The sequence below is a fragment of the Ciona robusta genome, chromosome 11 (genome assembly GCF_009617815.1).
Source record: "Ciona robusta chromosome 11, ASM961781v2".
NCBI lineage: Eukaryota > Metazoa > Chordata > Ascidiacea > Phlebobranchia > Cionidae > Ciona > Ciona robusta.
Window position 1 is genome coordinate 972,713 of NC_143245.1, and position 18,064 is coordinate 990,776.

At 37.0% G+C, this 18,064-nt stretch overlaps 1 protein-coding gene and 1 long non-coding RNA gene across 3 annotated transcripts; one reads left to right on the top strand and one right to left on the bottom strand.

The window, feature by feature from the left end:
* Positions 1–422: 422 nt before the first annotated feature.
* LOC149727602 (WD repeat-containing protein 97-like) lies at positions 423–18,046 on the bottom strand. Of its 2 annotated transcripts, XM_089888514.1 has the most exons (32): positions 17,842–18,046; positions 16,935–17,073; positions 16,487–16,639; positions 16,109–16,167; positions 15,715–15,772; positions 15,279–15,431; positions 14,932–14,999; positions 14,504–14,645; positions 14,115–14,191; positions 13,609–13,737; positions 13,208–13,247; positions 12,605–12,899; positions 12,169–12,289; positions 11,438–11,604; positions 10,894–11,076; positions 10,468–10,606; positions 9,849–10,106; positions 9,252–9,486; positions 8,887–8,938; positions 8,543–8,646; positions 7,959–8,159; positions 7,417–7,461; positions 6,756–6,873; positions 6,303–6,455; positions 5,365–5,564; positions 4,694–4,894; positions 4,248–4,409; positions 3,326–3,457; positions 2,687–2,833; positions 2,114–2,236; positions 1,603–1,787; positions 423–575 (listed from the first exon to the last, which is right to left on the bottom strand). In XM_089888514.1, exons 1-32 carry the CDS (start codon positions 17,955–17,957, stop codon positions 479–481), a joined length of 4,452 nt encoding a protein of 1,483 aa, XP_089744640.1. In that variant the 5' UTR covers positions 17,958–18,046; the 3' UTR covers positions 423–478. The 2 variants fall into 2 exon arrangements, with proteins under 2 accessions (XP_089744640.1, XP_089744639.1); XM_089888513.1 differs by lacking the exon at positions 7,417–7,461.
* On the top strand, positions 6,337–11,133 carry LOC149727603 (uncharacterized). The gene is made up of 2 exons (XR_016386037.1): positions 6,337–6,471; positions 6,762–11,133. It is a non-coding gene; the product is annotated as an uncharacterized LOC149727603 (long non-coding RNA).
* Positions 18,047–18,064: the final 18 nt, after the last annotated feature.

Below are 18,064 nucleotides of genomic sequence, written 5' to 3' on the forward strand. Positions count from 1 at the left end.
TTCAGTTGTTTAGTTGGAATTTAAATATCTGTAAAAATATTTTAATAAAATTCCATTAAATTCATTCAATTCACATTTGCAACATTTGAAATCTTTTACATGTTTACATAGTTTGATTTCATGTTCGCTACTACTAAGTCATTTATTAAGAAAAGGTGAAAAACAAGAGAAACAATTACCAGATAGTTCTTTCGGGATTCTAGTTTACCTGGTTGCAACAGCATATACTTAACTTTATTTAGGTTTAACATAAGTTTGAAATATATCGATGTTTCAGTTTTCTTTTGAAGTTCCATTGTATATTTATTTTTAATTTTATAACGAAGACTTGAATTTGTAAAATTGCTCCAAATAATTTTGGTATCTATATTATTCTGTGATGTAATGTTATGTTATAATCTGCTGTGATGTCATAGTCGCTGTTTAACCAACTCACAATCCTTTTTATTCTAAAACAACCAGGTTTATTACAAAACAATCACTCAAGATGAACAAAGGAACGTTCTGGAATGAAATATTTTTGAGCGGGTGACTTTAGGGTGAGTAGAATTGGCTGGTATTCTGTAGCGTCATATCTGGAGGATAAATAAGTTGTTTTAATCATAAAATAAGTTTAATTTATATCTTGGCACCCAGTAATAAGGATGAAAATAATTAAAACAACAATGAGAAAGGATTTATCAGTAAAATAACAGTCGTTCTTGGAATCTGTAATAACAGCTGGAATGTTTTAATAATCTGGTTTTATTGTTAAAATGTTTATGTCTTTTATATGGTTACAAAAACTCAATTAAACGCAGTATTGAATTTAATGCAAATAACATGGAGATTATTTCAATCTGAATTAAAAATCTCTCACAAATATTAATTCTCTTCTGGTTGAAACATTTAACCAAAAAGGGAATTCTGTAAACTATGTTATTAATATATATTCACAACGTTATTTATTTATTTAAGGACATTAAAATGTATTTTTCTATTTCAATTTTATAAACATATCTTGTGACATCTATGTCAAAATCTCAGAACCCGCGTCGTGGCATAGTGGTTAGCGCGCCTTCCTGTAACCCAGAGGTAATGGGTTCAAGGCTCGATGCTGCTACCATTGTAGGCGTATGTGTCCTTGGGCAAAACACTTAACGGCAACTGCTCCAACCCAGTGGTCACTAATGGGCTGTCTAAATTATCAGCCATGCTTAAAAAAAATAAAAAAAATCCCCCCAAAAAATAATCACCCACAAAGTAACATACAAGGTAACTCGTAAGCTGGCACGAGGTGTTAAACCCGTGTAATAACGACTGTCGTTTTCCGGCCACGCGAGGATAAAGTAAGTTACATTCATTCATTCAACCCAAATAAATGACATAAGAGCTGTTTACAAATCAAAGCATAAATAAAGTAACTTGTAATAAATTCCGCAAATCTGACCCTATTATTTTTCTGTATCACTTTTCTGTATTTTCATACGCTTTTGCAGAGACTGATGATGTCATTTAGGCGGAATATATTTCTCTATTACTACAAGCGGTTGGACTTCGTAGCACCAGATATTACTCATAAATAAGGTACACATATGCTTACTTATGACATCACAAACTTACTTGTCCACATTACAAGGGAATGGATTGACATGATGTGAATGAATCGGGAATGTCAGTTTGTTGGTGAATGCAGCCATCAGGTCGGGGTAAGGTCGGTTTAACGGGTTGACTTTAAACTCGGCTGCTAGCTCCCTCCGGTGGCGAACTCTACGAGCTGTGTGCATCTCTCCAAGGCGGACAATCGCCTTTGTAACGAGTTATTGTGAGGTTTATATTGTTATTATGATTAAGCTGCTTCAAGCCAGTGGTGACTAACGGGTTTTTCATACAGAACAACAATCACCCACAAAGTTACAAAGGTGGTAACTCGTAAGCAACATAAGATGTATAAAACAGAACATCAGCCTTATAACGCTGTCGTTGCCCCTCCGTGTGAGGATAAATGAGTTACATACGTGGTAACTCGGAAGCGAGCACAAGGTGCATGACACATGACATCCATGTTATAATGACTATAATTGCCCCACCACAAAGATAAACGTTCCCCGCCCCAAACAGTATCCATACTAACCTGTTGTCCCTGCAGCTTCGGCAACACAAGCACCGTGTTCTTGGTTGGTTCTGGTTTCATGTTGGCGAGTCGAACTCGTTCCAATTCATCCTCCAACATCATCTCGCAGAAGTAATTCAAAACCTAAGTGGGCAGCAATACGGTGAGACAATAATTCTTTATTTTTTTAATTATATTATGGTGTGAAAAGGGGGGGTGAAGCAACTTTGGTTTAAGTCCCAGGTTCCATGATGTGCCTAGCTGTAGGACCTCACCCATATAGAATAGAATGTGCATATACAATGTTGGGGTAATGGGACAACTCTGGCTTAATTCTTAGGTCTTATAGCGTGCCACACTGTAGGACATCACTTATATATAATAGAAGATGCATATATATCATAAATAAACACTGGGGCGTATAAGTTCTTGAGCAAAACACCGCAAACCCAGATGATATCTTGACATATGGCAAGATAAAATGTTTGACCTCCTTAAGGATTACAACAACAAATACATCGGAATACTTCTTCTACACCACCAACATATACACTTAAAAACAACTTCAACACCATCGTTCCCATAAGCACGAACCTCCATTGAAGTAAGGACCCTATTGGCAGCATCTCCCGCATCCACCTCAAACTGGACCCTCTTCCCCTCCGATGTTTTGCTCTTTCCTCTCATCTTTGCTCTCACATCTCCTCGTCTCAGTCGATCCAATGTCTGGTCCAAGTGATTCTGGTGATGAAGGAACTTTATGTAAGAGATCTTTTTGAAACTTTGTTTGAAAATAAACTTTTTTTAATTTTTAAATTGTGTTAATTTTTTTCATTTGTGATTTGAGTGTCTTTTGGGCAAGACACTTACCAGCAAACCCAATGATATCTCGCCACAAGGCAATCAAAACATTGCAATTGATGTTTCTTGCCCAAGCAATGATAAAACAAGTTCATTTCATCATTCATATGTTCGTTCACATTTAAAGGCAATTACACCCACAATGGTGGCACAATGTGCACATGTGTCATCCGAGTCACTACCAAACCAATCTTTAACCTTGTGCTTGTGTGGGTGATTGTTCGTATCTATGGTTGATAATTTGGACAACCCATTAGTGACCACTGGGTTGGAGCAATTGCCGTTAAGTGTCTTGCCCAAGGACACATCTGCCCACAATGATTGCACAATGTGCAAATATGTGTCATTCGTGTCACTACCATCCCCACCCACCTTAAACCTCGCCCTCCAGTCATCAAACCATCTTTGACACATCCCCCTCAACTGTGGTTTCATCGATGACGTTTCATCAAGATTCCAAACTTCCCAACTTTCCAACTCTTTGTACAAGAAGGAATGTGGATCCTGTGATAATATGGTGGGTGGTTATATAAGGTAGAGTTTGTATTCTATAAGGGCAAGAACCTTTGAGTGAGCTAAGGTTAAGACCGAAAGGTTAAGACCTGTGTATTAGAATTGCTCCAACATATGTAGTTTGGTATCGGCTGAGGAAATATTTCATTGATGACATCATAGTAATAACCTATATTAATGGCTTCACTTACAGTAGCAAAAATTGTTGTCCTTAAAATAAACTTACTCTTAAATAGATATTTATGTTTAGATGGCCGAAAGAATCGTGGACGCTACACCTAGCAAACAAACATAGAGCTATTTAATTGGGATTTTTTTCAGAAGGCAGACAAATATAAAAGCATCCAGTTGAAATAGATTTATCAAGTTTATACCAGGGGAGCCAAAAGTATAGATTACATTGTATCTAGTAGCAGAAGTGCTACCGGCGCCGTGGTGTAGTGGTTAGCGCGCCTGCCTGTAGCACAGAGGTAATGGGTTCAAGGCTCGTCGCTGCTACCATTGTGGGCGTATGTGTCCTTGGGCAAGACACTTAACGGCAATTGCTCCAACCCAGTGGTCACTAATGGGTTGTCCAAATTAACAGCAATATATAAAAAAATTTAAAAAAATAATTACCCACAGGCCACAAAGTAACATACATGGTAACTCGTAAGCTGGCATGAGGTGTTAAACCCGTGTTATAACGACTGTCGTTTTCCGGCCACGCGAGGATAAAGTAAGTTACATTCATTCATTCATGCATTCAAAATATTAGAAATACATTTCAGCCCAAACTTACTTGTAGTCCTTGTTCCACGAGAACATTTTTAATGAAATTTCTATGTCCTTGTTCCGATTCAAGATACTGAGTTAATATTTCTATGAGAAAACCCTCGGATTCCCCGTTTACGGTTTGGTAAAGTTTCATGGCCGACCTCAGGAACAATGCTTGCGATATTTCCTATGGTGGGGTGGGGGAAATATTTGATTTTTTTGGTTAAGAAACAACATACCAATAAATTTGGTGAGAAACAAAATATAAATATTTTTAAAAAATCCAAGTTACAGAGCAACAGCAGTTGTTATAACACGGGTGTTTAGACAAAACAAATCAGAATCTAGTTTTTGAAAAATATGTATTATGCGTTGTACAAACAGCAAAATAGAAATAATTATTGTTTGTATTTTAATATTAATTCTTATTTGTTGATATAGAAACTTGTGTTAATAGAAACAACATTAAACCTTAGGATTTGGGGGAACAGTTGCGTTCAAGATTGAGCTGAGTGCTGCCACCAAGTGACGGTGGTCTTTTATCCCCTCTTGTTGCCATAACAACAGTAACGCATCAGCGATTGCGCAACGATGATCCCAGTCGATAGAGATGCCTATGATGTCACAGAGGACGTTGAAGAATTGAATCGCAGTGTAAGGCTGAGTTATTCTCTGTGGAGAAATAAATAAAACTTATTTACCCCCTTTTATAGTGTTATGTCAAATTTAGGTGGGTAAACGATAGTCGTTATAACATCGGTGTTTTGTTTCATACAACTTGTGCCTGTTTACAAGTTCCCACGTATGTAACTAGTTTATCCTCAGGGCAACGACAGTCGTTATAACACAGATGTTCTGTTTCTTGCCCTGGTATATGTTAACAACTTTAGGGGGCTAATAATTATAAAAGCTTAATAATAGAAATCTTAAAAAGCCTCATTTATTCAATATAATTAAAAGAGGAAAAAAAATATTAAACACATGCTGGAGTTTACCACGCATAATGTTGGTGTATGTGTCTTTAGACAAGTCCCTTAACGGCAATCGCCCCCCTACTAATCGGTTGTCCAAAGTGTAAGTCATACCGAAAAACAATCAGGCACAAATTTACATCTGAAGTTACCACTTCCCACAACACCTACCTGCGTTATATAATCCTTGTGCCTTGTGTACCATGGAAGTCCCTCAAATTGGGTTAAATAGGAAGGTGGGGGTGTTGGGGGTGGTGGGGTGGGTGGAGGTGGTGTTGGAGGGGGTGGGGTTGGCTGTTTAGGGGGTGGGGGTCGCGATACGAACTTTACGATGGGTTTGGACGGTCGGGTGGGAACTTTAACCTTCGGTTCTGTGGATAGGAGGTTGGAAGGTAAAGGTGGTGATGAGGTTTATTAAGGTACACCTCATGCTCGATGTCAAGTTATTAAATGAATAAATGTAACTTACTTTATCCTCGCATAGCCAGAAAACAACAGTCGTTATAACACGGGTGTTCATACACACCATGCTCAGTGTCGAGGTATCGAATGAATGAATGTAACTTACTTTATCCTCGCATGGCCAGAAAACGACAAACATTATAACATAGGTGTTCATACACCTCATGCTCAATGTCAAGTTAATACATGTGTGTTGCACACCGTTTTGTGTGTATTGTTTCATATACAACATTGGTAACACCATGGGTTTTAAAACATCTCGTGCTTCCTAGGTATTTATTGCACTGTACGTTGTACGCTCCAGATTCAACCTCAGAGTTATTGTGAGGTTTATATTGTTATTATGATTAAGCTGCTTCAACCCAGTGGTGACTAACGGGTTTTCCATACAGAACAACAATCACCCACAAAGTTACAAAGGTGGTAACTCGTAAGCAACATAAGATGTATAAAACAGAACATCAGCGTTATAACGACTGTTGTTGCCCCGCCATGCGAGGTTAAATAAGTTACATACGTGATAACTTGTAAGCAGGCATGGGGTGTATGAAACAGAACACCTGTGTTATAATGACTGTTGTTTTCCGGCCACGCGAGAATAAAGTAAGTTACCTTCATTTATATTGCCATAAATACAATAACCTCACCTTGTTTAACAGGAGGGGGTGTTGAAGGTGGGGTTGGTTCCTTAGGAGGAGGGGGAGGGGTCACCATGGCTTGTCGCATCTTCTGCATCAACGCTGAAGGTTTTTTCTCGATCTTTCCCAAAGGACGATGGGTTTTCACCGTTTTGACTCCAGCTGTGATGTCATAACGGTTAGTGTCATGCAGAAATGTATGCAGTGAACTTTGACATAATTTTATGTTACATAGACTGTTTGGTTTCTTTGGTATAATAACTTTAACAATATTTTAACGTTTCAACTGCCATTTGACACGAATGGGTTGTAGCACTCCAGGTATCTAGGTATATCCTAGGTCCCATGGCATGCCCCACTGTAGGACCTTACCCACATGGAAGAGGCTGATCCCGCAACCCATAAATAAAAAAACTAACTTTTTACACCCTCCAACCATCAATTATTCCCCTTCCAACCCACCTGAAGGATCAACAATCTCATCTTCCACAAAATCTTCTCCGATCTTCTCCGAATCTTCATCCGATCCCATGAAGTACGTCTCGTCCTCTCCAACATCCTCTGAAGGTGTTTTGATCCCCTGCATTCGGAACAAGGAGGTTAAGGTGAAAGATGATCAACAATAAAGGTACATATGTGCAGAGAAAATGTGAAAAATCAATTGTTAAATTGGTGAAAATTGGCTCATTGGTAAAAATCAATGTTTTCTTAAGTTACACATTGTTATAGCAAGCAAAATGCACTATGGTTGTGATTGACTAAATAGTTGGCATAATTCATGTATGTACAACACATGCTAGGGCATGTAATGTTGGATAACAACCAAACTAAAATTGATGCTATGCTATCTAGCCCAAAGGTAATGATTTCAAGGCCCAATGCTTCTACCATTGTAAGCTGATGTCTTCCTGGGCAAGACACTAAACGACAGATGCTCCAAGCAAGAGGTTACTAATAGGTTTTCTTGTTTAAAATAGAAAGAACTTTAAAAAATTACACATTACATATTTGTGTGTGGTTTGTGAATTCTTAAATTTTGTTTAGGGTTTGTAAATGTTAAAATACAATCCTTTCTACTTGTCTGGAGTAAAGTTTTGCACAAGATAAATGTTCAACCTCAAACCTGGGAAACCAATGGCGCTAAGATGATGTCACTTCTTTTTCCTTCCTGTAAAATATTCGGCATCTAAACTCAAAATATTCTTTATTACTACAGTATTCTGCTATTCTGTAGATAACGAACTTTATTTATTCAGCTTGACTCTGCTCTCAAAAACTTTTTGGTATGAATGGGTAGAGAACTTTTCTAAATAGAAATAGATGGCCTTATCTGTGCTGTTGTAATCTCAAAAATATTTGAGGGAGGCTCGTGTGTTTATGAAAATTGGATGCTGCTAAAACTAGAATATCGGAAAACTGTTTAAATCTGTTCCTTTAAAGTCAAGTATATTAGATTGTGACAAATAGGCAGAAAAAAACATTAAAGTTTAAAGAATAACTTAAGGCTCTTGATTTTCAAATAGTTCAAATAAAAAAAGATAAAAAATTAAGAAAAAAAAACAAATACAGGACTAATTCCTAACCCTCCTGTGATAAATGGCTGTGATGAAAATGATAAAATATAAAAAGTATAGGGAAAACTTAAAGTATAACCTCCACCCCCACCTCTTTTACAGCTTCCTCTACTTTCCTCATCTGCTCCATTTGTTCCTCAGTGAAGGTTGGAGGTTTCCAAACATCCTCCTGTAGTTTCATCACTTCATCTTGTGGCCAAAGCAGTTTGATGAGGATAGAGTTTGGGATGAACCCGCATGGATTGATAATGAATTTGTTGTGGCCGTAATCGGGACCTGATTCGTGGAGGTGCTGGATAGAAATAATATAAATGTTAAAGGTGCTGTATAGAAGTAACAGAAATAACATAAACTCCCCCCCAATATAAGTTATCACACAAAGCAGATACTATGTCTTAAGAGAATATTTTTCCAAAGTAATGTACGCCAGCAGTATCAATGAATACTTAGTGTTTTTAACCAAGGTATTGGCATCATAATGCACAAGAGGACAAGACAAAAAATAAGCCTAATTGGCATTCAAGGCAGAAAGAAGTTTAAAAAGATGAAACAACCACGAAGCCCAACATTTGCAAATGGTGGGAATAAACATCTTAATAAAATTTACGCTCCAGGATGCAGCAAAGACCTTTGACTTGTTTAATCAAGGTATTTGTTTTTACACCACAATCTTACCTTGTCTTTCTCCACCCCACCATCCAGGATATGCTTCACTGGTTTGGCAGCTTTGATTGGAGGAAAGAAACCAATCTTTGTTTCAGGTTCCCAAACTTTGGGGGCTGTGGGTAACATTAGGTTTATAAATAACTAGTTGCGTTTTTATCTGATAGTGGTCTTCAACAAAATTTATTTTGTGCACCATTTTAGACTTTCAAAATGCCGTGCAGAAACAACATATTAAGGTATTGAAATTGTTAAGTATTGTGAGAGTAATTTTTGAAAACTTTTTATCTCAGAACTAAAGAGATTTATTTAGAGAATTATGAAGTACAAGCAAGGTTAAATATTGGAAGCATTACTTGCAACGCGCTCTAGTGGCGGGTCTGGATCGAAGTCGTCGACATCAGGAATCTGGTGAAACAAGTACAAAAGTGTGAGGTAACAATGAATGAAACTTTGTTTATTTCCCACATGACGACGCAATAACAGTCGCTATGATACGGCTGTTCTGTTTTATACACCTGTCTACGAGTTACCACCTATGTAACTTTGTGGCAAACAAGAAGTATTGAAATATTCATGTAACAATAACAACATTTATATAGTTCATAAAATAGTCAGTTTATCCCATATCTAAGTCACAGTTTCATGTTTGTAGGCAGTTAAAACCAAGATCCACATAAAGTTTAACATACCATGATAACCTACAACTCTTACAACTTACCTTAACTTTCTTGGGTCGATCCCAAAACAAAGCGAGATATTTCTTGAATGCAACCGACTCCGTTCGTTTACTCGGACGACGATCCGCTCGCTTCGGTTTTAAACTTCCATCTCTGATCCTCTCGAGCTCTGCATCCCTTGCAGCATAAAGCGCGAACGCTCCAGCTCTTTCCCGCTCATCCTGGGTTATTTGATCTTGCTCCTCATTCGTCATCGGGTCCCATCCGTAATCCATCCTAAAGTTTTATGGGATTCACAAGTTTTTTTAAACGTGTCATTTTATTAATAACTTGGGTGAACTTGTAAAATACAGTTACACATATAGAGAATAGGTATTAAGTTATTTGAAGGTTTTGTAAAATGTTTGTAAAACCTCAAACACAATTACATTTATATTTATTGAGCTTTAACTGTGCTTCTTTGTATAGCCCCCTATCAGCAGGGTAAAAACTGGTTTAAGGTTAAAACAAATTTAGTCTGGGTGTTAACAACTGGAGTGATAGAATGTCAAATGTCACCCCTGTATTAAAAGTTGAGTGATATGTCCCCAGGTGCCCCTAATGTTATGAACCTGTAAATAAACCTAACATTCGCTTACTTCATATACGATGACTTTGCAGTTGTCACTTTTAACGAGTCATGCTTTGACATTTCCCCAAGTCGTGCTTTATCGACAGGAATCGCTGACTCATGAACTGGCTCGGGGAATTCCATGCAAACCATCTTGAACAGGTAAGCCCGCGGTAGGTAGCTACTGTGCTCCACCCGGTGTACGTTTTTACCGAGCCCAATCATAAGATCTCCATGTTGGTTGCAAAAGTCGATGCTTTTCGGTTCCTCGTTCAATTTTAGAATTCTGTAGAAAACAAATTTATCTTTAACTGTGGCACACCGTGGAATCTAGAACGTAGCTTATTTATCCTCGCTTGGCGGGGCAAAGACAGTCGTTGTAGCACGAGTGTGTTGTTTCATACACTTCGTGCCCGCTTACGAGTTACCACATTGTAATTTTTTACAACATGTTTCACACACATACAACAACAATGAAACAGCAACAAGCTTCGAACTCGTCCCCTCTAGATGGAAGGCAGAAACGCTGACAAATTCATTCTTACTTAAGCAAACATTGGACACACTTGCGAACAATGGTGGCGGCATTGAGCCTTGAACTCTGTATCCTCTAGTATAGAGGCAATCAGCCATTATACCCCATTCACCTGATTAACTCGTTCCCGTTCGACCAAACCTTGATCGTTCCATCTCTGCTTGCTGATGCGAATAACTTGAGTCTCGGGCACGCCGATAATCCCGTGATCTCATCCGTGTGGTCGTCATGGGGACTGTGGTCCGATCGCTCTGTGATTCAGCATTTATTAGGTGAGTCAGCATATCATATATACAATGAGTCAGCATACTTTAGATAAGTCCCCAATTATTAATATTGCTGCAAAATGATCTAGTCGTTTATAATTGTTGTTGCCGCAAGGTGTATTATAAGCTTAAAAGAGATCTTATGGCAATTGTTTGTTTTGCGATCAAGGTTTTTGTGCACACAGCAGGACATTATCAGGGTTTGCTGTTAAAGTGTCTTACCCAAAGACACCTCTGGTTCAAAAGTTATGGCGACTTCATGTTAGGCTTACCTTTGGTATCGAGATCATACATAACAATGGTATAAGTAGCAGTTGCAAGTTGTTGGAACGCCACCGTTAGTTTCGATGCTGCGATAGTCATGTGACATGGTGTATGAGCGCAGTAGAATGACATCATCAAACTTAACGGTTCGTTTGCATTCGGGAACATTTTCCAAACTTTAACGATGTTGTCTGAAGTAACATGGTATGAGTTTTATTTACTTCTTTTTTTACATTAGCGAAAATAAACAACGTAGCCAAAAAGAGGATTAGCAGCAGCACAACGTTCATTAAAAAGATTTCTTGTTCCTTTCTTATTCTTTATTTGCTCTTAATATTATTATAAAAACAGAAAAATATTTGATTTTACACAGTTTTCACATTGAGAAGATAAAAGTTTCCAAACACAAAGTTGTTGAAAAACCTTAAGTTTAAAATAAGAGGTGAATGGCTATTGTTTTATTTTTATTAAACAACTGATAACATCACGGGCATAGTTGTGCAATTATAAATACATAAGTGACATCATAAACACAACAGTGACATCACCTACCTCTCCCAGCAGATATAACCCGATCATTTCTAGCGTCGGACAGAACAGATATGACACCTTTAACACCGTGGGCTTCAGTTTCAAACAGAATGTTTCCATCGTCCAAATCAAGACTCGCGATAAATCCATCTTTTCTTCCAACAAGTAAGATTGTTTTGTTCCCGTATCTGGTGATGATGTAACAATAAGGTATGTGATGTAACACAGTAGTTATATTGCTTGTAATATAATCGGAGGTTATGGGTTCGAGGCTCGATGTCGCCACCATTGAGGGTGTACATGTGTCATTGAGTAAGACACTTGATTAAATAAATGTAACTTACTTTATCCTCGGTGGCCGGAAAAAGACGGTCGTTATCACACGGATGTTCTGTTTCATACAACTTGTGCCAGCTTACAAGTTACCATGTATGTAACTTTGTGGGTGATTATTTTTTTGTTGTTGTTTTTTTCTTTATTTTATGTGTGGCTGACAATTTGGACAACCAATTAGTGACCACTGAGTTGAAGCAATTGCTGTTAAGTGTCTTGCCCAAGGACACAACACCCACAATGGTAGCAACTAAGAGCCTTGAACCCATTACCTCTGGGTTAGAGGCAGGCGCGTTAACCAACTGTGCTACAGGGCCGGACTTAACTTAACAGCAATTGCTTCAACTTACTGCCATGTGAGGATAAATAGGTTACATTCATTCAACATTGCATTACAACAATGCACATCATAATCTTACCTTGGAATTCTAGTTTTTTTCTTCCTAGCAACATTTCCTTTCTTTGATTCCTCCCATAGTTGTTTAAGTTCCGTCACATCGAGGATATATTCGTACAAACTCATACAGTTTACTTGAGAACCTGGGAATAATACAAATCTTTATTTGCCTTATTTGGGATATTAATGCAAATTGCATGACAGGCATAAAACTTGAGTGTTCTGTTTCATACATCCCGTGCCTGCTTAAAAGTTACCATTTATGTACTTTTGTGGGTAAATGCTTTCTGTGTAGAGGACAATTTAGACAACCCATTAGTGACCACTGGGTTAGAGCATGTTGCTGTTAAGTCTCTTGCCCTACACCCTTCAGCTACAAGCATCAGACACAAACTCTCTAGTTCTGATAAAAGGAATCTAATCCCTCCCACTGGCACTTAAGCTGTTACAACACCCACCTTCTGTGAACTTCCATATTTGCTTAACAGTCACAGGATTTTTATGTGTTCTTCCCACCACCATCGCTCCCCCACGATAAGCTGCGTATATTGTTTCCCTTGGTAAGCAATACACAGCGTCGAGTAACAATTTGTCCTCTGGGGTTTGACCACTAGCGGCACTGTTCACCCTGCTGTTGGGGTTGGATTGCAAAACTTCCACAGGAGGCACTAGAGTGGTGAGAACAGCGCCGTTTAGTGGCGATAAAAGCCGCACGGTTCCATCTTCACTTTGACAAACTACACGATCTACGAGCTGTGGACGTACATAGTTTAGTTGGTTATTTCCAACTCAATCCTTACTAATAATAGTAAGAGATTGTGGCTTCAACTGCACAAGCAAAGATTAAAGAATAAATGAAACAAAAAGGACATAACATAGAAACAAAACAACAATCGTTAAATATGTTTACAGTTTAAAACATATTTATATTTAATTAAAAAAAAGCGGGGTCACTACACCTAGCAGACAAACAACAAGCCATTTATTTTTTTAGATGTTTTTAGAAAGAAAGTAATAGTGCTATGACGATAACGTTTACATAAATAAAGTTGTTTTTTCACCTTGTTATAAGATGCTGTGTGAATGTTTTGAACAGAGTTCCTGTTGAGAAAAGTCAAATTAAAGTTCAGGATATCATAGTTAAGCCAACTTGTTCAAGCCATAATTCCTACACAATTTACCAGAATTAATTTGTTTCAAAAAAGTAATAAATTATTCAGTACAACCCCATATTTTTTTCAAACATAACTGATTTAAATATATATAATTTTGTGGCTATCGAGTGTATTATACCGATAAAAGAGATCTTCTGGCAATTTTAGCAAAAGGTTCAGAAACAATTTTCAAAGATCCTTTAAGATTAGAAACACTCTCCAGAAGATCTCTTTTTATTTGGCACTAAATAATTGTTTATCACACTGTCCATTATTACATAACAACCCTATTATTACATCACACTTACCCAATAGTAGTAAACATTTGGTGAACATGAGTTATCGACCATAGATCGACAGCATATGATGAGAATGAATGAAGGTGGCTATGGTTGGGTGTTGTGGATAATCCAATCACTGGTTCATCCAACTTTATTCTGGGTTAGAAGTTGTGGTTAGACACTTGGTCACAGGTGCCGTGTTTTGAATTTAAACAAAATTAAAATATAGTTACACTTATAGTTGTTAAACATAGAAACTTATTGTTAAACGCGGAGAATGTAACATAAAATGTGGGGTGGAATACTGCGCATGTACAGCTGGATTTAATTATGGATATCTATATGTTTATGTGTCTATAGTTTAATGTGGTTAAAAACAAAAATCCTTTTTTTATTTGCTTTACATTATTCGCATGATAAATCCTAATTTTAAAATTTAAATTTAGAAAATAGATATGGAATGCATTGATCTAATGCCATACTATGGTGATGTCATAATAATGATGTCATAATATGATGATGTCATAACTTACAGGTCCACTTCATCGCATGTCTCCAAACTCCATACTCTAATGGTGCAATCGTATGATGATGACATAATGTATGGACCCTGTGATTTAAGATGGTTGGTATGTTGTGTGTGTTAATTTTAACATATCGTTGGTCTATGCTAAAATAACAAACAGAACAGAATTTAGCGCTATTATATGGCAGTCGTAAAAAAATGGATAAAGATATAGTAGGTTGGGGTAAGATGATATAACAGTCCATTGATCCAACCCTGCAATCCGAAAATTACATTAGTTTAATCACTACATATATATGCATGTCATATTGCCCACAAACCCATACTTACATACTGTGAAAAATAGTCAATAGGGTGTTGGAGTAGTTAGACACCACATACAAAGTAGTCACTTACTTGTGGATATAAACTCAGTGAGCTTATTGGTCCATGGTGGCCGACAAACACAAGTCGTATTCCAAAGTTATCGTCCCATAATTTTACTGAACCGTCCCGTGAACCAGTCACGATGTATTTGAGGGGGTTGAAGAATAGAATGCTGGGGGTAGAGGGGTGTAAGTTGTTTAGTAGAGCAGGGGGGGGTGTAATGGGTTCATACACCAGGTGTTTATTTATTATGTATTTAACTTTGTGGGTGTTGATATTGAGAATGATTTTTATCTTCACATGGCCAGAAAACGGCAGTCGTTATAACACGAGTGTTCTGTTTCATTTACCTCTCACGCTAAGGGTAAAAACTACTTGAATAAAAGTTTGGTTGCTAAACCCACAGTATAGTATAGATTAACACATAAGTTCATTCCAATACTTATTACACAACATACCTTGTAATGTTCCTCACATGTAGATCATGTTTGTAACAAATTAATTCAGCTTTATGAAGATTGAACACCTGAAGCGTATTTGGGTTTATGGAGTGGCATGGATGTTTAACACAGCAGCAAGTTTAAGGTTAATTTTTAAATAATACCCATAAGTTATTTTGTTTAGTTCCTCAGCAACACTGGCCACAAATACTCACGGCAACACTGGCCACAAATACTCATGGAAACACTGGGCACAAATACTCCTGGCAACACTGGGCACAAATACTCACAGCAACACTGACCACAAATACTCATGGCAACACTGGCCACAAATACACACGGCAACACTACCCACAAATACTCACGGCAACACTGGTTCCACAAACAGCGTAACATCGTTGAGAATGACTCGTCGTATTTTCGAGCGTTATTTTATCGAACTCATCTTTACAAGTGAGGCCCTCCGTCACCACACGATGGGGTATTATGTATCGGTTGCCGTATCGGAAGCACCACGTCTGTAATGAAGTCAAATTTAAAATCTAATTACACATTTTATTTTCCTAAATGTTGTTGTTTTAACTTTAGCCAACTTTGGTTGTTTTGCCTTTTTTTAAAATGTCTCTTATGGATTCAACAAGTTAAACATGAAATATTCTAATTTCAAAACAGAAAGAATCCATATAGGATATATAGAATGAATATGTAACATACAAAAAGCCAACTCTGGCCTAAGTCCCAGATAGCACCCCACTTATATGGAACATACAGAGCTTAAATTTTAATTTTAATAATTCTCACCATCACGTTTGAAGTTCCTGCTGTTACAACTTCGTTTGTGCTTTCATTATACATCATACTGTGGTGGAATTTACATTATATGAGATATACATTATGTAGTTAGTGTTGTATATTAGGTAGGTATATGCATCTCCTGTATGAGACAGGTGATACAACAGTTTGTGGGTGATTTGCACAACCATAAATGAATGAATCTTAAATATTATATCATTGGAGTTCTGTTTCATACACCTCATGCCTGCTTACGAGTTACCATGTATATAACTTTGTTGGTGATTATTTTTTGTGTGGCTGATAATTTTGACAACCCATTAGCGCAGTGGTTTGGAGCAATTATCTTATGAGTGTCATCCTAAGCTAGGTAAAATCCCTTAATTAAAAAATCCGAACTCACCAATTAATTTTATGAATCGCTTTTGTTGTCGATACGAATTCAAAGTCAGAAGTGAAAAGCTAAAAAAACAAGTTATAAACTTAACCAAGATGTACTATGAAATACGTAACAGACAAAACCAAGTCCCAACAAATCGTGGCCTATAACATATATTTTGCCTAAAAAGCCTTACATAGAACACAATTTGATAGACTTGATTATTTTTGTTAGGTATTTTATTGCATTTAATCCTGACTGTTATCTTACAAGAATTATTCCACTTCATAAGTCTTTATAAGCATTAGGTAAAGGCCAGATTCACAGAATTCATTACAGTAGCTTAACCCAATAAACTTATATTGACAAAAAATATCTGTATTTAGTTAAAGATTTTCCAACTTTGATCTCATCCTTTTTATTGAGTGCAGCATATTGGTTTGAGTGCGGACACGTGACGATTCTCTTGATCTCCTCGCCTGTATCGATGATGTCTTTCCTTCGTCCATCCTCGTGGAAAACACGAACAAACTGATGATCAACGGTCACAAACTCCTGCGAGGAAATATCTTCATTTAATCTGAATCTTGAATGTAATACTTGTTTATCCTCGCATGGAATGGCAATGACAGCCGTTATAACACGGGTATTCTGTTTTATACACTTCGCGCCAGCTTACCAATTACTACAAATGTAACTCTGTTGGTGAAGGTTTTTTGCTATCTCTATGTGGTCTCCTCTCTCTGTGGTAGCTTGTAAGCGAACATGAGGTGTATGAAACAGAACACCGTGTTATAACGACTGTCGTTGCCTCACCACACAAAATAACTAACATAACTCCCCACCGTACCTGCATAACAGAGTTATATGTGACATCCACAATTGCATCATCGTGTCCAATCTTCCTTATATGATGAACCCCATGACTGACCACGGCCGGCCGAATGTCAGATTTCTTCACAAGGTCTGTGGTGGATTTCACAGATTTCCTGGGAAGTCAAAAGATATTTTATGTTAAGTTTAAAAAAACAAAATTTTGAAAATGGTTTTTAGTTTTAAACTGAAATGTTTAGGATAAAAATAGTTACAAAAATATATATATATACATACGACTCATTAACAGATCATCACTCTCTTTTTTCACAAGTGGGCGCTCATTTTTTTATTATTAGTTACTGGGGACTTTTAAAAAACGTTGTTTTTGTGACATATAAAATGTGTATTGGTATAGTATTTCAATATTTTATAAAAAATCGTTTACTAACAAAAAAAACTTTAAAAAAATGTATTGCACTGTGCGGGACTCGAACCCGGTAAGAACGAAACAAAGAGATTAAACGACGGCACGCTAACCGTTACACCACAGAACCGACGATAGTAAACAGAACGAAAGAGCGTATACAACCTACCTAATTTGGGAAAGATGTTCTTACTAGTGTTTTATATATTTATAAAGGTATTTTCAGTATTTAAGTAATTTGTTTTCCACTTATTACCAATTTAAAGTGTTTCTTTGTGTATATTTTTTAAAAATAATAATAAAAAAATGAGCGCCCACTTGTTAAAAAAGAAAGTGATGATCGCTTAATGAGTCGTAACTTATATATATGGGCTATCATATTTGTATTGAAACTGAACTGATCAGAAACTGCACCAAGCATATTGATTTGTCATTATACTTATAAAGATTACTAAACATTGTATATAAATTGTTTATGTTTAAATTGAAACTTTCCAAGTCATATTCTCCTACCAACCTCAAAACTTCCCATAACTGCTTCGCTCGTTCGTTGTTTTTCTGCTGCCAGGGTGGAACAGGGCTTGGCGTTTCAAAATCCGTTGGAATCGGTGGAACTTGAAGGACTTCAGTCATGATCAGGAGCTTAATGTCTACATTTGGTTTAAATTAACGTTTTTTCGTATCTCTTTATGGGTATAATTTAAATTAGATAACAAAAAAAAAATTTTAATTTTAGGGGG